At 41.3% G+C, this 18,857-nt stretch overlaps 1 protein-coding gene across 1 annotated transcript in view; it reads right to left on the reverse strand.

Annotated features, from left to right (window-relative positions):
• Nucleotides 1-18,857, reverse strand: part of agap3 (ArfGAP with GTPase domain, ankyrin repeat and PH domain 3) — a 73,509-nt gene that overhangs the window by 22,642 nt on the left and 32,010 nt on the right. The window contains exons 10-13 of the mRNA XM_085253249.1: nucleotides 18,374-18,478; nucleotides 16,431-16,602; nucleotides 10,466-10,615; nucleotides 4,417-4,572 (exon numbers count right to left, since the gene is read on the reverse strand). Of these exons, the coding sequence (XP_085109375.1) occupies nucleotides 4,417-4,572; nucleotides 10,466-10,615; nucleotides 16,431-16,602; nucleotides 18,374-18,478 (583 nt within the window). The remainder of the gene's footprint in view (nucleotides 1-4,416; nucleotides 4,573-10,465; nucleotides 10,616-16,430; nucleotides 16,603-18,373; nucleotides 18,479-18,857) is intronic.

Raw genomic sequence — 18,857 nt, forward strand, 5'->3', positions numbered from 1 at the left:
TTCAACCAAAGTGAAGTTCCCATCAGCATCAGCATTCTGGCCACGATCTTCAAACTGATTCAATTTAACCTTTCCAGTAATTTAACAAGGGCGGTTACCATTATGATTCTGAGAGTCCACACTTTTACAAACACAGAAATAATTTCCCCGATTCTCCTTTAACTGCTGATAAAATTACATCGAGTGCTTTCAGCCACTTTAAACTCAATCAGCTCAAATTTTAAATGAAACTACTCAAAGATTTAAAGTGATTATCCCGTTTCTGCACTTTTTTTAATTCAAAAATTAATTTGTGAAACAGAGTACACTGAATCCAATTCTGCTCTGTCACAAACAAACGCTTTATTCTGAATGCCTCCAACTGAGAAAAAAAGGAAGATGTTATCTTGCATTTATGTCTTCTTATCATATATTATGACTTAATATGTCATATTAATGTGAAATGTTATGAATGGTTTTTAACTATTATCATGTCTGAGTGCTTTAATAATTTTAGATTCAGTAGGTTATACTGAGGGTCTCCTATTTGTTGATGTTTAGATGCAGATTTATATTACATTACATTTACACCTAGAATTCATCATATTCATTTTTTCTGGAATTTTTACGTCTTTTTGTTACTGACAGTTACTTTGATAGACAATAAAACACAAATTCACATTCAAATTGCATCTATTACTACGATTTCTAATCAGGCAGCTAAGCATTTACTTATAAATATTAGGAGTGTAAGTCACATCAAATCTAAAATTATATTTATAATATGCATCGCTTTCGTGGAAGTGTTTGATTTTGACGCTGCAACTAACCTTTAATCACTCTTGCAAGAGCTACATTCAGACACTCCTTTGACTTCATCGCCCGAGTTTTTGATCTGTTACGGTTTGTGTTTTTTCTATGTGTTTTATGGGTAAGTAGATGCACTGAAGTCTCAAAAATGACAAAAACAATGACTCAAATTAAACGTTAAACTCCTACTTATAGAACAAAAAAGTTGTCAAAATGGCACGTTAGTTGATGATCTCATACCGTAATCTTTTCTAAATCTAATAGCAGATATTATACATCTTAAATTTGACTTATAGAAGTTTTAAATAATAAAAATGTTCTAGTGTCTGAAGCAAGTTCCCTAAGTCTTCAAAAATGGACGTGCAGTTTGACGGCCTTTGTTTGACTGGACGTCTGCAGATCTCGTTATCGTCTGCACATCAAACACATTCTTATTTTCTTTTAATTTCTGCCACTTTAGCAAGAATAAATATCTCCACCTATAAAACTGGAAGCATCAGCAAGGAAGGTCTCGTCACAGTTTACCTCCGTCCCGACACCCCCCACCCCAGCTCACAAGCTAAACTCCCCAAAACAATGAGCATTTGATACACTTTCTTTAAAAGAGAAATACATTAATGATGCTCCCTGACAGTCTGCATTAATCAGAGGGGGCTCCCCCTGAACACAACTCTTTATCGGCCATCGATTTTCCAGTGGGTTTATGGCGAGCGACACATCGAGAGAGCTCGTCGCCGGGCGGCTGCTGGGAAACACATTACGGGGCTGTCAGTTGTCTCGCCATGCATCCTGCATCATTCTTTAAGCACATGAGAAGTTCATTACACCGCACAGCTCTGACAGTGCATAGGATATTAGGGACTGTGTCCCTTGTGCCTATTCTTGGTGCAAGTGCAGCGCATTAGACGTAACAGAGAGTTTTGACTTTATCCAAATATGGCTTCAAATTGATTGTGGAAACATGGCCTTGCATTAATTTGAAATAAAATCATTTTGAAGCACAATAAAAGCTAAATTACAAGAGAGTACAACGGATGACTCAAACCCATTTGAAAGTATGAGCCCATCTGCCGAGTGTTTAGCCTGTAATCTTCATACTAATGAACTTAGTTTTAACATAAGTCTAAATTTCTCTCCACTTTAGCAGTGATTTGGAGAAGCCTCGCTAACTACTGTAGTGCCATATTTGGAAATTATGTTGCAGCGACTGTCTCTCCAGGCTCCCATGTACATCCCACACGTCCCATGTTGACCAAAATGATTTCTCACCTTAAGACGCTCACGCTGTTTTGATTTATGATGCTTCACAACTACTAAAATTCAATTTCAGCCTGCATTGCATGCTTCTGATTTGCCCCGTAAATGAGATAAACTGATAGCAATTTATTCAAGGATCCCACCTCATCTCTCCTCTCTCTCTTTCCTGTTCTTTTAACAGGAGACACAACTCACATCCCAGACTTGGGTGAATCCAATATTTAAGCGATACGTCTGTATTCCAGAGCATTCAGCAGAACAGACAAGCTGATGCTAATAGAAAAGCTTGCAGAGAACAATGAGAGAGACAGAAAACAATGTGCATGTTTGATGATGTGAGAAACATTGAGAATCTGCCTCCTCCTGTCTGATTACTCTTATACTTCGGTCTCTGAAGTAAACCTTGCACCGTGTGGTACACTTATTGCCGAGATATAAAGGGGTTCGATAATACCAGCCATCGCTAAGTGAAGACTTTAATGTGACTGTGTAATTCTGTCAGGAGATATACATTAAGATCTAAGTAATGTCAAATAAAACTGAAGAAACGGGTGCCTTGGAAAAAAAAAAAGGATGCTTGATTAGATACACAGCAGCTCATCCCATTTCTTGGAAGCTGGATCGCTGTTTAGAATGTAAATAAAAACAGAATGCACTGCTTTGGAAATCACTTTAAGGCTGAAAATAGTCTGTTGAAACTGCTAGATTTTACTGCTTTTGAAAAGTATATAATCATTTTGAATTTGATCCCAAGTACATGGTTCAAAAAAATTGGGGCATGCGTCATGGAAGACAATCTGCTCGCAGATAATTAGGTTAATTGGGAACGTTATTGAATATACATCTCCAAGAGACGAGACGGAAAGACTTCGTGGGCATATAGTTCAATAAATTAAGAGCATAAAAATGCAAGGAAGGTGGGATTTCATCACCATGGTACACAGTTTGTAATTTATTTAGCAAATCGTGGATGTGGCATTATCGATATAATAAAGCTAACCTCAGTGATAGCACTGATAACTTATATATCTGTGAAGGCACCATAATGCTTAATGATAAATACAGGTTTTAGAGCAGAATGGCTGCCATCCAGACAACGAGACCATGCCACGTGTTAAGACAGCGCGGCAGACACACTGAAAATATAGTGACCATTATAAAAAAATAATATATAAATGTATTACAAAATCAAATTGAAATATATTATTTCAAAAAACAGCAAAATGTCTCAATTTCAACATTTCTATTCTGAATTTAACAAATCTTCAAATGACTGCAAATCAATTCGATACAACGTCCCAACTATTTTGGAAACAGCGATGTCTGTTCTGAAGGCTAACTCAGAATATTTTAAGAGTGCCAGACTACCACTACAGAAGCCGATGTCACCACACACTACCCTAGCAATAAAAAGGGCACCACTTATCTCATACCACTTATCTATGTGATGCTGATGATGTTCCCTCTATATAACAATGTGGTCAGCAGACCCATTCAGACTTTAAAGAGAAGCTGTCAGAGACCATGATAAAAAAGTATAATGATTATAAATGCTAAGCCCCATTTAGGAGGCGTCAATGCCATTGTTGTTGTTATCCAGCGTATCAATCTTGTTGATTGATCATCCCGTTCTGGTGACATCAGTTTTATGGCCTCTGAAATGCGCCACAGTGTTTTCACAATGCCATCCAATTAGACTAGTCCATTCATCATTGGACTGAAGAATCATTATTAATTGGGTGGAGAGTTGACTGCCACTCCCCTGCTGAGGAGGGCCACATTCGCTATTCACGCAACAGTAAAATAAATGGAGGCTTTGAGGGTGAACTGTGCAGGGGGCCACAGGGAGATACAAAACTACACACCTTTATGTGTATCATAGGCCACATTCAGCCAAAATAAAGAAGATTACATGCACTTATTCCATGACGACTATAAGGAGTCATTTTAAATCTGATCACTGAATAGCACATATGTTAATAAAAACAGTAAAAGGATGCAAAGAAGTTTCTATAGTTTTTGTCTGTATACATTCATGCCTACCAGTTAGGGCTACTGTTTAGATCTGTGCAACTTTATGTATCTGTGTGTGTGTGCAGAGCAACCAATAACCAAAACTTTGAAGGAGAAAGAATTAGATGGCATATCTGGTAAATTTGGTGCTGTGTGTTAAACATAGAAACACAAACTGTACATGTACAATCGCAATTTTTTTTGTGTGTTTGCTCCACAAAATGAAACTGAGTCTCTATAATAGTAGGTGAGTATTTTGCCAGTCAGTCCCCTGTGCAGCACTTGAAAGATTTATATATTTTTGTTCATTCTGCAACTTTTATCATCTAGCTAATGTAGCATTGTAACTTTTCATACCTTCATTGCCTGCGGATAAGCCATCTGGCTTTGTGATGCCTGTGCTCTTTTTCCGTCTGTGTTTCTTGCGGTTTGCGTGTGGCGAGGGAGGTGGCTCAAGTTTAGGACTCGTTGCACTGCCCACACTCGAACCGGTCAGATCACTCGTCCCGTTAGCTGTGGGAAAAAAAGCATAAAAGGGGAAACAGTTACTGTTTTTGAACAGCGAAAGAAAACACACTCTGGATTTTCAGCCTTATCTTTAAGTTTAATTTTTACTATATGATCATCAGCTTGATGATCGTAGTTCTGACTACTAACTGGCATCAAACCTCACCAAACAAATAAAGTATGACAGGTATGTTTATTAATTTTAGCTCGTTTTAAACCTGATTAAATGCAGCTGTCCCATTGGTGGATCACTCATAGAAATGTGTAGAATAAGGTTCTGCTTTTTTAGACAGAATCAATTCTAGTCAAGATAATATTTCCAAACAATAGAAAAAAAACATCATGATTTATTCAAGAACTGTGAGGATGAACTTTGTTTTAGATTTGACATGTTGGGAAAAAAAATTGACATTATGATTTTCTTCTGGAGCTTCTGCAGGCAACGAATACACAGAGTAATGACTTCACGACTACTGAAGGAAAAATTTGACGGAGACAGTGAAGAAAAACAAGGTCATGCGGGATTTTCTGTCTTTTGCTATGATGATGCGTGATACATTTAGAAAAAGAGATGCAGAATATGGATGAAAAAGGGAATGCTGGGTTAAAAAATTTAAAATGACTTCATATGTATCCATAAATGACTTTTCCCTTGCAGATCAATATCATCAAGGTGACTTTGTGTGGACAATGTAGACTTAATATTTTGCAGATATACACATGTCTCAAAACTCTTACGTTAGTGGCACAGCAAGCGTTAACGCAATGAGTTACAAAAACAGAGATTGAAGCTAAAATAATAATAATCATTTTATCACATGTCCTAAAAAGGGTGAAAAAGTATGTTTGCACCATGTTAATTCCTGTGAAATGACAGCTGAGTGTTTACAATATTGAAAATATCATGAAAAGTAAATGTAGACTTGTCACAATCCAGTATTGCATCTACAGTAGGAGGAGTTCAAAATGGCTACGAGAGCTCTAAAAGTAACTGTGTAACAACTCCAGCTTTAGATGGTCTGAAGGACAGGTATGGGGCTATCACTGAACAAATGGTTACCTAAGTTGGCCTGCGGCAAAGCTCTTTATATGACTGTCTGAGAGTGACAGGGGGCTAAGAGTCGGCTTTGTTTCTTGTAAGTGATTTTATAAATGTGATATTAACCTGTGCTACCGTTGGGCAAAGGGATAGGAGGGATGGGACGATAGGAGGGGGATGTCAGCTTGCCATCTTTCTGATTTCCTGACATTTGACATCACTTTCCCTTCTTTCCCCCTCCGGATGCCATTATGAATCTGGGAGCGGGGGCCAGGGGCCTGGGGGAAGCAGGGAGGGAGGGCCAGTAGATGGGCCCCATATTGCTCTCATCTTACCACCCTGTGTGGTGCTGGCAGCCTCCTCCATTGTCTCCCATCAAAAGCTCATTGTAGTGTGGCAAACTCCATTCATTTCCCTGTGCACCGTCCCAGCCCCAGGGGTGGAGTGCAGGAGGACAAGGGGCTCAGGGATTATTGCTGTTGTCGTTGCCAGTTGCACATGCTATAATGTGCGGCACTGTGCCATTAGCCAGTGTACAACATTAGGCCTAATTCGGTCATTACCTTTGGGGAGATGGGGCTGTCTTGGAGGAGTAAGATGGGCTCAGCGGGGGACTGAAGATGCCTGAGCGGGGGTGGGGGGAGCTCAGAGGATCGGGGATACACTGCTCGAGTGTGGGCAAAATATAGGAAACGACACCTGAGACGAACATCATTATGCCTGCCCTCCAAATTATTCTTGATGAGAGTTAATGTATACAAACCGTAAAGTCATTACTGGGAAAAATTAACAAATTCATTAAAACGATCTCTAAGTTGTTTGAAAACAGGAGAAGTGTCTTTAAAGGTAATCTTAATATTTCAGCATAAATAGCAATGTATTGATTATATGCCATCACATTAATAAACATAACATTAGTGCATGAGCTGGAGCCCATATATTAGGCTCTCTGGTGTTTTGAATGGCAGCGCGCAGCCACACATGTAGCAGCTCCTAGTCAAGGCGTCTGTTTCAATTTCCCTGCTCTCTTACAACAGCCCCCCTGAGACGAGTCATTAGCTGGCTCAGACAGCTGGGGGCACAGGGGTCCTCCAATGTGCCCCCCACCCCCCACCCTCTGTTTCCTCCTCCCTCTCCATACCAGCGTCTGTCCCGCCAGCACAGCTCCGTATGGCGGGTGGAAGACTCGAGCTCCAACCTGCCTCCAAAGTGACAGCCAGCATTTGTTTAATGTCGCTTGAGGTTAAAGGGGAGGGCTGCCCCTCAGGGGGGCCCAACCGTGTCATAAACACCTCTAATTATCAATTTCTGCCCTTAATGTTGTGGAAAATGACCCCGGCACAGCTCGCTCTGCACCTGAAACATATATATATGTAAAAAGGTATACACACCCCTTTGTTTGCATCCACTGGGCTTTAAGAAGTTTGTGATATTCAGGTGTAGGAGCAGGACATTTAAAACTACAGCACACATCACTAAGCAACAATAGCAAAGCGTGTGAGATATAATAGTTTTATATAAAGCCCCTGAGTGGTTCTCAGCTCTAAATGATGCATGGCAGGTTAATTAAAATTTGTTAAGTTGACAATTATGAAGTTGAAAGCAAACTGCAAGCGAGGAATTCACCGTGGCATTATTAGCTGGCTGTTAGCGTGCATGAGGGCCATCAGGACCAAGCTGGGTAATGAAGCACGCTGGGGACCAGAAGTCTCTTTACCCACTCAGCCAAGATCACCTGGGCAGCAGAGTAGGTACGAGGCTAACCTGTGATTACAGTGTATTGCACTCCCAGCACTGAGATGACAGCTCCAGAACGGAGGCCATGGGTGAGACAGAGGGCGCTGCTAACATCTTTACCAACGCTACGCTCAAAATGAATAAGAATGAAAAATGGTGAGAGAGTGAGCAGCAGGGGGGAGAGGGTGAAGAGAATTGGGGGGGGGGGAGTCATTTCATTGTTATTCAAGAGGCTCCGGGTAAGGAGCACTATGATTCCGCCAGGCCCCTTGACATGGCAGCCCTGCCTGTCCTCAATCAAAGCCAACGGCTGCAATTAATGGCAAAAATTAGAAACAATCACCGCCTCCCCCTTATTATCCTCAATTAGAGCGTACTAATCAAGGCCTGATCGCGCTCTGCTGCTCTCTCCAAACTAAATGTCAAACTTCATTACGGCCTGGCGTAGAAATCAAACGCCCCACATGCCATCACCCTCGCATTGGGAGGCCAAGGTGTAAAACACAGTGCCACAGGAAAAGGCTATCTGTGCATTAAGTACCTGTGTGCTGATGTGCAAACTCAGAAGAGAGAAAAAAAACACTCTTATATAAATAAATTAGCAATGGTGCAAAAATAAATTGGAGCACAAGGGATTAAAAAAAGGGAAGCGATGCAAACTTTGCATGGACTAAGGTTTTGATAATCAGCACAGCATTGTCAAAAAATTCATATTTTCATATTGGCATGAAAACTGACACGGCTCACAAGCCCTTCTGCAATTAACAATTATTTCAATTATTACAGGTTAACCTGATAAATACTTCTTAATTAATCAACTCTTTGTTCCACGTAAGCATCACTTATTTCTGACAAAACAATTTTATACATTTAACGTAAATAAAATGTGATAAAATATAACTAGAAATATTATTATCAACCAAAAATATATCAGAAAACATGAAAAGATAACCTTTGAATGATGTAAAGTTTTACTTAATCAATTTCCCCTGTTTTAAGACCTGGCTCAAGGCATCGGTGACACTGAAAGGCAGAAGTCTTTTGACTTTGACTTTCACTCACGCATTGACAAAGACTTAAGTTACTGTCATCAGCCAGCCTATCAATTGACTGTTTGAGCCTCTTGCTTTTAATTCAGGCTCAAAGATTGAGGTGCGTGAAGGAGACCAGGATCTAAACAAGCATCCAGTGCATTAAGAATGGGTGTCTTTATGAATGCAAGCAATAGAAAAATTGGGCCGGGATTTAATCAAAAATCTGCGCTCAATATTCAAGAGATGCTACTACCTTGGCTTCTGCCTTCGTTCAATAGGTTTACAAATGAGGACATTCTTTAAATAATATGGAAATGGTTACCTGGCTAAGATGCATTCATTCTCCAGTGAATCATCAATCTGCTGTTTTTGCATCTCAGAATCACATTTTATGTTAACCTGCAACCTTCACCAAGGATAATGGAGTGATTGGGCATGGTTGGAGTCAATTCACATGGCAAAACATGAGCAGCCGTTACTGCGGAACACCCTCTATTGATTATTGAAGACACATTAGGAAGGAAGATAAGAGGGTTGCGTTTCAATCAAGTTTGTGTTGTGACAGCCCGGCATCACTTTACATTGCAGATCTGCTCCGCTACTTTAATTCACGTCCTTAAACTGTAAGGAGACATTAACGGCAAGATATTCAGCAAAGTTTCTGATGCTGCGTTCAGCGTAAGCCTTTAACTGTCTGCACTGACTATGCACTGATTACAGAGACACTTCTCTTCCTCTAACATAATCTATCATTTGACACATCGCTTCTGCTATTATTTTCAGCTCATTTGCCTCATTCAAGCTCATTTGTGGTTACCTTAAAAGTAGCATGAAAATAATTGAAGAAAATAAAATAATGGAGCAAATTGTATCTGATTTAGTTGAAGACTGGATGCTGGTTAATGAGCTATGTTAATATTAAAGGCTTTACAGTTTACCAAACATGAAAATAGGAAATTCTAGCCTCCTTATTTCCAATAGCACAATGTTTAGGAAGTCGTATTTGTTCTCTGCAGTTCGGTCGCCCAACCCGCATTCACAAACATCCCCACAGACGCACACACACACACATTATAATGCAAACACGCTCTGTGGAAAACAAAATCACATACAAACAGCCACTCACAAAAATTCTGCAAGAACACATACAGAATATATATACACACACACACACACACATGCAAACACACGAACACACACACACACACTCATGCTCATTTATTTGAGGACCCCACGAATCTAAGTAATTCTGCTTTGGGCATGCTGCTGATGGGAGACAGGGGTAGGGGGTGATGGAAGTGCCTGCGTCCAGGCAGAATTGATCGTTTGGCAGCTCCAAATGAGAGACAGGCTTGTCTGCGGAACCACGAGGGCCGTGCAGTTGGACTCCAGCAGCGCTCGTAAAGTGCGCTCTTTAAACTGCCGGGGCCCCTGGGAGCCCATGGGGAGGGGGGGAGCCGCCGCCGTGCTAATGAGAACTACCAGAGTGCAAACATGCATGGAAATGACTGTTATTCTGTTGATGTGCATTTAAGTGCTTTTTTACTGCCAACCACAAAGAGAGGGAAATAACTGGTGATGAATGGTACCCCCGAAAAGCATTCATTTTCCTCTTCGGAAGAAAAAGAGAGGAAAACAGAAGGAGGAGGGGGGGCAGAGAGTAAGATGGAAGGTAAAGACAGGATGGGATTTGGGGGGGGGCAGCAGACATGGTGAATATATTTTCTTACTTCACTCAAGTACAGTGACAGGGCGAAATGTGACAAAGAGGCAGCAAGAGGAGATGCATCGATGGCGGAAAGTTAACCTTCACCGTTCCTCTCCTCTGAACATGCTGCTTCTATCAAAGAGCAGCAGCCAAAAAGGTCACAGCGATCACAGCTCTAATCAGCTAATTATGAAAATGAGGCTTGTTTCACCTGCCGAAGAAGCTCAGCAAATGGCAGCTCCATCACTCCACAACTCAGGATCAGGTCCCCTTAAGTTTATTTTAATACATTCTGTTCTTTGTGGCAATAATGAATTATATGCGAATTATAAGAACTCGGGAGGCGAGTGAGGATGTAGAAAGCGTAGGTGGAGGGCTTACGGGCTCCGCTGCTTGTACTGGTGTTGATGGCTTCATTCCACTGGTCGGCGCTGGACACAGAGAAGGAGCGCTGGTGCATGCCATCTTTACTGCCGCCAAACGCCGACCCGCCCGTTTGGAGGGATGTGCTGCTGTTGGAGTGAGAAGCGCCTGGAAAATAAAAAAAAATTAAAAATTAATGCTCGTTTCTTATTTTGCATACAGCTGTTTGAATTCTTTACTTGCAGGATTGTTTTCTTCAAGCTCAGAGGATAATGATGTAATTGAGTTAACAGTTTTAGGTAGTTTCTACTGCACTGCAACACTGCTGCCACCCTATTTGTGCACATATCTCTGTCAACCAACCCCCCACGCACACACACACACGCGCGCACACACACACACAAAACCCTTCTCCCTCCGCCTCTGCCTCTAATTAGCCCTTAATTAACAAGATACACTCTGAACGCTAATTATCTCGCCTCATCCCTCTGACTGCCACATCGATCTCCACTGGCGTCAGCAGGCGTTCTCCCCCTAACTTCCAATCAGGCAAGCCACGGACGCCTGGCTCTCTTTACTAATTCATGGGCTAGGCTGAACCATGTGGGGTCCTTCCCTCCTGCTCGTGAGTAGCTCCTACAACACGTCCTAACTACTCTGAAAAACTCATCGATATGCTTCCAGTCATGTGAGCGGAATCAGATTAACTGTCGGAGGTGGAAAATACAGCTCCGACAGTTAATCTGATGAATGGGAATCTCTCATGTGACATGAAAATATGTTCTAAAAAATAAATAATAAATAAAAGTAACGGAAAGTAAGTGCTACTTAAAAGTAGCGTGGGCGTCTACACACACACACACACACACATGCTGCATGACATTGTAAAAACAAGTCAGTTTAATAAGGCCAATAGATATCACACTGGCACTTAGAAGGTTAAAACATCAGAGGTTTTGTTATGGAAATCAACACAATTTTCTGATTTTCTTGACAAAGCTTCCTCATCTTACAGGTAACACACATCAAGGCCCTTTATTTAATAATTACAAGAGAATATCAGTTTCTGATTGAGGTGACAATAACAGAAAATATAGTGTGTGGCTCGTGTGTAAAGTAAACTAAGCGGCACGGGTGCTTGTTAGGATAATATGTCCTACTCATTATCTAGAGTAATAAGTGTATCAAATTCACATAATCATGTCTAATTAGTATCAGTAATTATCTTGTTGGGCCCAGGAATATTAATCTTCAGGTCCCAGAGGGGAGGGAGCAGAATCGCAGCAAGAATAGGAGAGAGAGCGAGGGAATCATGCTGAGGAGCACCGACTAAATTAGCATGCTGAAATCAGAGCGGAGGAGGAGGAGGGGGGGAGGAGGGGAGGGGGAGAGCCTTGGAGTAGGAGAATTGAAAAGAAAATGTGAAACTTTGTTTTCCAAAAACGTGCCGCATAAATTATATAGTTTTTTTTTAAAAAGCTCTGACTTCTATACATTTGCTCTTGGTAAGTGTTTTTTTTATTATTATGTGATTTTGGACAGCAGTGCACCACTGCATGTTATTTCCCAGAGCCAACGTTAGTGTTACTGTTTAAAGTTAGAGGCATTCGTAACAGAAAATCCATTTTTCCACTATTCAAAATGTGTTTTAATTCACAGAGTGCAAAGTTTCACTCTGTGATACCTTAAAATAGAGAGGAGAGGGGGGGGGAAGGATTAGATAACTCCAAGGCAACTTCGATTGATATTTAAAATTCAACAATCATGTCTAATTGTCAAATTGGATGCTAATGATTAATGAATTATACATGGCTGTATCCATTAGTCCCCAGAGACCACTCCTGCATAAAGGGGAGGATAATGTAATTACAGTGGAGAAATAATCAGCTTGTGGCATTAAAAGAACACTGTACTCAAAGCTCCAGCCAGGCCCGACTCCTTTACATTTTATAGATTTAACAGTGGCACTACGGTGGACTGACAATGACGAAACATTATGACTCAAACTGAGATTCAAGGGATTAATACTCAATTGGAAATCTCTCACACGGATTTTGGTGTCATAGACAATACAAAATATTAGTAATTAATGATTATTGACAATATAACTGGATTTATTTTGAATTGTGGGTGAACCAAAACCCCAGTTTGAGGCCTCATTCTGTCCAGTCGCTGTTTAAGTCTCTATGAAAAACCATTGCAGCCATTTATGTTGACATTACATGAAATATAAACAGTAAAATAAGCAAATCCGGATGAACAAAGACTGCTTAGTTCTAAATATTAGACTACTGGGATGTTACATTTTTTGCCCAGCTTTATTTGTTTGACAGCTTTCCTCATTAAGCTTAGAATAATAGCATTTCTATAGATTAAACCACCCTTCTGCACAGTCATTAAAAATACTGTGCTATGTACCATAATGATCTACTTATATTATTACATTATAATTTAATTTGTAATGGGGCATTATTATACTGGAATATTGCTATCTGTTAGACTATAATTCTTTTACCACTGCATCTACTTATTAAAAAAATATCACCAAAAAACAAAACAAATTGCTACTTTTCTTCAACACATTCTGACACTGATTCTCTTATAAAGAAAGCACGCTAAACATTTAACTTTTGTTCATTTCCTGCTTAAACTCTTCACAGAAAAAAACCCACTGTGGACTTTATTGTCATGTGTAAAAAGAGATAACAAAAGCCATATAGTTTCTACTGCAGGCGATCCAAGGCTCGGGTGTTAAGTACAGGCGATGGATTAGCGGGGAGCAGCTCTGCCTTGCTTCTCATTTCTCTTTAGGCCGGGCCGTCAGTGGGCTGATGAGCCGTGACGAGGCCTGACCCCTCCGTGGAGTTGTTCCCATTATGTACAAGTAGTGAGATAATGAAGCATTCATGCTAATGTGGGCCGAGCAACATATCATCTGCGGCTGTGTAATCCACCACCACCATCATCATCATGACCAACGCCCAGACGTCCCCCTTCGCCTCTCATACTGCGGCTCCTAATCCAATCACAAGTCACTACAGCATTTGCATTCAGACTTATGCATTTTATACAATGATTTCTTAAACTGTACGCAACAAATTAACATTAAAATATTGATTTTAGCCCTTGTGTATGAAAGTACAGCCTGTATTATCTTTGGAAATAGACATTTTTACGGATGCTTTCTTCTCCATTTCAGCTCCTTTTCAGATTCCATCTGATGACGTCTATTTCTATTGACAAAACAGATCTCGATACGAACAATTAACTCTCTCAGTGGATCTCAGAGGGATCCCCAGCAGCACTTCCGTGTTGCAATAAAGCAACTTTAGAGAAACAACATTCACTTTTAGATAATTAAGCTAAGCACATTTGGAATATGGGAGATGGTTTTCGCTTACCCAACAGGGTTGAGGGATTCAGACTGAAGAGATTGGGAAATATTTCAACTTGCCGAAGTTGTTACTGGCCTGTTAGTTAGGGAGTGTGTGGTTCTTAGTTCTGTAGCACTATATAAGCTGGAGACAAATCATGGCGCAGAGCTGGGAGGGAATGGGCGAAACACTTTTCTCCTTTTCCTCCCTTGTGGTGAGCGCATCTCTCCCTCCCAGAGGATTGATTAAAAGTGACTGGGCCCATTAATACTTTGATACAATGTATCTGTCGCTGGTGACACGGCAGGACGCATGTTAACAGGGAGGATCATATTTAAAATGGTTCCGCTCAGCACCCAGCAAAGGAATTAAACCTGGCCGCTTGGCAAACTCGCGGGCGCGTGCGTTCCCACATTTACTCTCTGTCTTCTCAACCTCTCCTCTTCATCTTCCTATCTCCCCCCATCCACTCTGCCCCTCCTTCTCCCGGTTGCTATCCCTCTTCTCCCAGTGATTATAAAGGTCTTTAGATCTAAGGAATGAATGAATTACCAAAGGCAAAGACAAGGCTTGTGATTTGGACGCTGTGAATGAAAAATTACCCCTTTGTTCCCTTCATCAATTGCATGTCTAATGAAATCAAAATCCCGATCGCATAATCAGAAGAGGGTCCTCCACCCGGAGAGAGACCTGATGTGATTTGTAACCTTTCTTTTCCTAAGTGGAGATTAAGGCAAATCTCTCTCACATTGTTCCCTGATGCAGACATAGATGAAAACTGAAAATGTTGGGAATTTATCATTGATGAGTCTTTTCCAAGAAATGATTATCAGGTGAAAACAACACTTTTGCGTTAACAACAAGAAAGAAAACAACCCAGTTGGTGGTGGGTTTTATTCTCCCCAAAACCTTATCTGGCCTGATTTTCACCGCCCTTCGTCCACTCAGACGACTCTCCTCAACCCTGCACTCAAGGTCAACACTTTGCAGGATGACACAACCTTGATCTCCTGTCCTGCGCTCTGTAAACTCCTACATCTTTCTGCTTGTGACTGATTAACTCATTCAGCTGTGGCAGCACCTTGGCCACATTTGAAAGTAACCTGCCCGGACAGTCCTAACGGTCCCTGGTGGCCCATCTTTGGCACTGAACCCACTCTCAGCCAGTTAGCTTTAGCCTGAATGATGGAAACACTGTGCCCATTTCACAGCTGACGAAGGACCCCACCTCCCTTCGGGGATCACTCTGCTAATTAGTATTAATTACTCTTAATCCTAACCCCTAAATCCAATCACGGGCTTCCTCTCTATACGGCTGCCAGACTCTCAGCAGCCTCCAGTGGTACTGCTTGCTGAGAGAAGAGCTCTATTTTTAAGCCTGAAGGTGGAAAAATCCTGGCACGATGCTCAGGACTAAACTGCTTGCTGTCTCTGTGACCACTACAGTACCACAGAGGATGGAGAATAAGTAGGTCAGTGACTTAAAAGACAACGATAAACAACTGTTTCTTAAACATGGTTGCAGCATTTACTTGAACACAACTTGCGATTCCCTGTTCAGTAATATAGAGAAGTAATAGATTTGTCATAGATGCTCATTAAGTCATCAGTGTGTATACTACACGGCAGCTAATTTGCATATATGAAACATACAGAAAGATAATTAACCTGTTGGGAGCCATTTTTGTGATTAATCGCAAACAGAGGGCAATATAAAATTAGTAATGTAATAAAAGCCTAATTGAGTAACCATTACATATTCAAGGTATGATTTATTTCTTCTAAGAGCCTGAAATGTATATATATGATCTCTCTTAACTTAAAAGTGTCCATGCTTTTAAATTTACCAGCATAAGTGAGTGTTATAAATGTGGCACTAGCCTCAATACCACGGCTAAAATTGCAACTTTTATGATTAAGCTGGATCAGTAGATTATATAAATATACAAATCATTTCCCAATAGACTACATTTTGGACACTCCGAAGTCCAAAGGATGAAGTGAAGGTTGTACTATGGCAACAACAAAATAAAAATACTTGATGACTAGAACATGTTTTTTGAGATTTGTCCAAAACCACAATGATGTAAAAAAAGTCATAATACAATTTTTTTTAAAAAGCTTGCACCACCATATTTGTAGTCTATCTAAGGGTGTTTTCACATGTGCAGTCCTACACTTTGCTCTAGTTTATTTGAGCCCAAAGCTGAGAGAACGGTGCAGGTTTAGATCTAGATGAGCAGAATGCATCAGGTGTGCCAGCTAACTATACCAAAACTGCAAAGTGTGCCTCTCTTGATACATTAACATTAACATTACTAAGCTGTATAAAGTTTTTAAACATAAAATATTAAATCTGAAATCTGCAAAGCTGAGCAAACTATGAGCTCCTCAAATAATTAGACTTTGCTCACATTTGTGCTCTTTGTACAAAAGTGCAGTGTGATGTAAGTGTAGTGGACGCAGAGCAGGGAGGAAGAGGGTGATACCGTCATTCATGTTGTGACACAGCACCCTAAAATTATTAATCCTATCGTATCATAACTGTTTATGTGAAAAAAGAGCAGAAATTCTGCCCATTGGACAAATAATGAAGCAGGGATTCTGACCTGTGTTTCCTATGCCCAGCTGCAAAGTGCTGCGGTCCTTGGTCAGCCCGTTGGTTTTGGGACTAGCAGTGGGGGCGACGGTGGCCACTGCTCTGGGCGGTCGCTTCCCAGGCACCTTAACTGTTGTCCTCAGCAGGTCTATCTCTTTTCCGTGCACGTTCTGCATGTAGTCCTACAGGAAGTAATAAATAAGAGCATGACAATTGTATCAAGCAGCCTTCACCCTACACAAGCTCGTATTTCCAGATATATCCCACAATTTACCTACTTGATTACAGTCTGTGGACCAACAAGAATCCAGGAATTATAGAAGAAAAACAAATTAAAAGACTATTCAATTTCCATCCCCATTAGTCACAACCCATCTTAGACCTTCCACTACGGCTGCGTGATAGTGGGAAAATGATTGTAAAGCCATTATACATCACCTGTGCCCACGCCGTCTCTCCAAATAGCGAGATGGTAGGCTTAATGAATGCAAACTGTCTCATTCTCTTTCAATTTGGTCATTTGATTTGGTTTAAAGCGACTGCCGCCCAAATGTGGGAAGCCAAGGTGAAAATCATTGGGCTCAGCAGAAAAAGATCCAGATAGAGGCGAGCTCGGCCTTTGCCGTCCCCCCACCGGCTCCTCTGCTTTATTACCGTGTCATAAAGCACTCATTTCTTTCCCAAGCCTCCTCGCTAATTACCCAGTGAGCGCTCTCATTTCATTTTATTGCTGGAATTAACAGCCAGATCGAAGCGTGCAAAGCTATTAAGATGTGTGATTAAGCCACATTCAATTAGTTTCTACAAACAATTTAATTGATGTAGCAGATAGAATTAACAGAAGGTGATTGTGTGGATGGCTTGGCTGACTGCGAAATTAAAGGTTCCCCTCTTTCACTCTCAGGCTGCCTCCCTCCCTCGCGCCTTTCCTCAATCTCTCTCTTCCCCCCTTTTTTCCCCTCCTTTTCTTACTCCTTCTCTGCTCCACTGCTCAAAATGAGCTTGAGCTAATGTAACTGTCAGCCTTATTTCACCTCCCTCTGTAAGTCAACAGATTCATAGATTCATAGATTGCCCCGATGACCTGTAATAGCTGTAATGATCAAGAGATAGCCTGTTCAGTCAATTACATACATCACTTTAGCCTGGCACCGCTCTACTAATAACTGCTTGTAAATTAAACCACTAACACAATGTCAGAGTAAAAAAGACCACACACAGGGTTCATGTCTAACCACTGGGCCCATTTTCAAAGTTTGAGTTGTCTCATTAGAGACAAGATGCTGAAAATATCGCTCATTTCATGTGGCCGAATGATCTAGACATGCCGAACGCAAGGCTGGAAGAATCAGAGAGTGATGGAGGGAATCCGAGGGCAGAGACGGGCATTTCTGAGTGGAGCACCGGGCTCTTCAGCTGTCTGCTGCCAGCCAGCCGAGTGTTTAAGAGGTATTAGCAGCCCAGCGGGACTCTGACAAAGATGGATGTGGGAGGCTGGTCAGGCTCTGCTGCCATGCGGTGAGAACCATTATAAATACAAGCCAGCGTGAGGCCTGGGCGCGGCAGGCACGCAGCAGCACAGCCATGTCTCCATTAGCAGACACCGTGGATTGGCACCACAGGGTGGGCAGAGATGACCACTAGGACACCCCGTTTTTTAATACTAAGCTCAAAGTCCCAGGGTTTGCTAATATGGCCGTTACGTTACACACAGCAATAAGTCTCTGTTGACATCGTGTGCATATGTGGTTGCAATCCAGTTTCCTACAGCAATGGTGGCAAATGTAATCGCATCAAGAGAATCGTGCTCAGCGGTTACAAAAGACCTGCATTAAAAAAATCCAGCAGCACCCACGAGTACAAACAGTGGTGTAACAAACCCATAAAGCCGAGTGGAAAAGAAATAGCAAAGGAAGGAGCAAAAGTCTGTGTGTGGAGGTGGGGGGGACTCACATGTAAACTGGGGTGGTAAGTGAGGACGCCATTATCACACAGTGTGACATATTTCTTTTTCCACTCCTTGTTGAGGGATTTGCCACTTCGCTTCAGAAGGATTCCCTGTAAGAGACAAGCCATCACGGTGAGCATATGCTCCTCTCAGAGCAGCGCGGTCGATGATATGAGCCATTATGGATGTTAAATACCATAAAACAGTGCTGTTATTGTTATTACAGATTTGTTATTGCGCTTTCATGGAGAATTTTCTTGGAGGTACACCATAAAGCAAACAAAGATCATATTAAATGACAATTATGAAACAGTATGGAAGTAATTACATTAAAAACAGTTTGGCAATTACCTAACAATTGCAATTAATCTCTTTCTGTTATAGCTCGGCGGCTGACAGGTTTAATGAAATGCTGCTTTTGCTTCTGCGCCCTTTTGAACCTACAAAGCTGGACAAGTTCCTCTGCTATAGGGACCATTCAGAAACAGA

This window comes from Mchenga conophoros, linkage group LG18 (genome assembly GCF_057382185.1).
Source record: "Mchenga conophoros isolate Kocher_MC1m ecotype Shallow Benthic linkage group LG18, M_conophoros_male_GT1.1, whole genome shotgun sequence".
In the NCBI taxonomy this organism is placed as follows: domain Eukaryota; kingdom Metazoa; phylum Chordata; class Actinopteri; order Cichliformes; family Cichlidae; genus Mchenga; species Mchenga conophoros.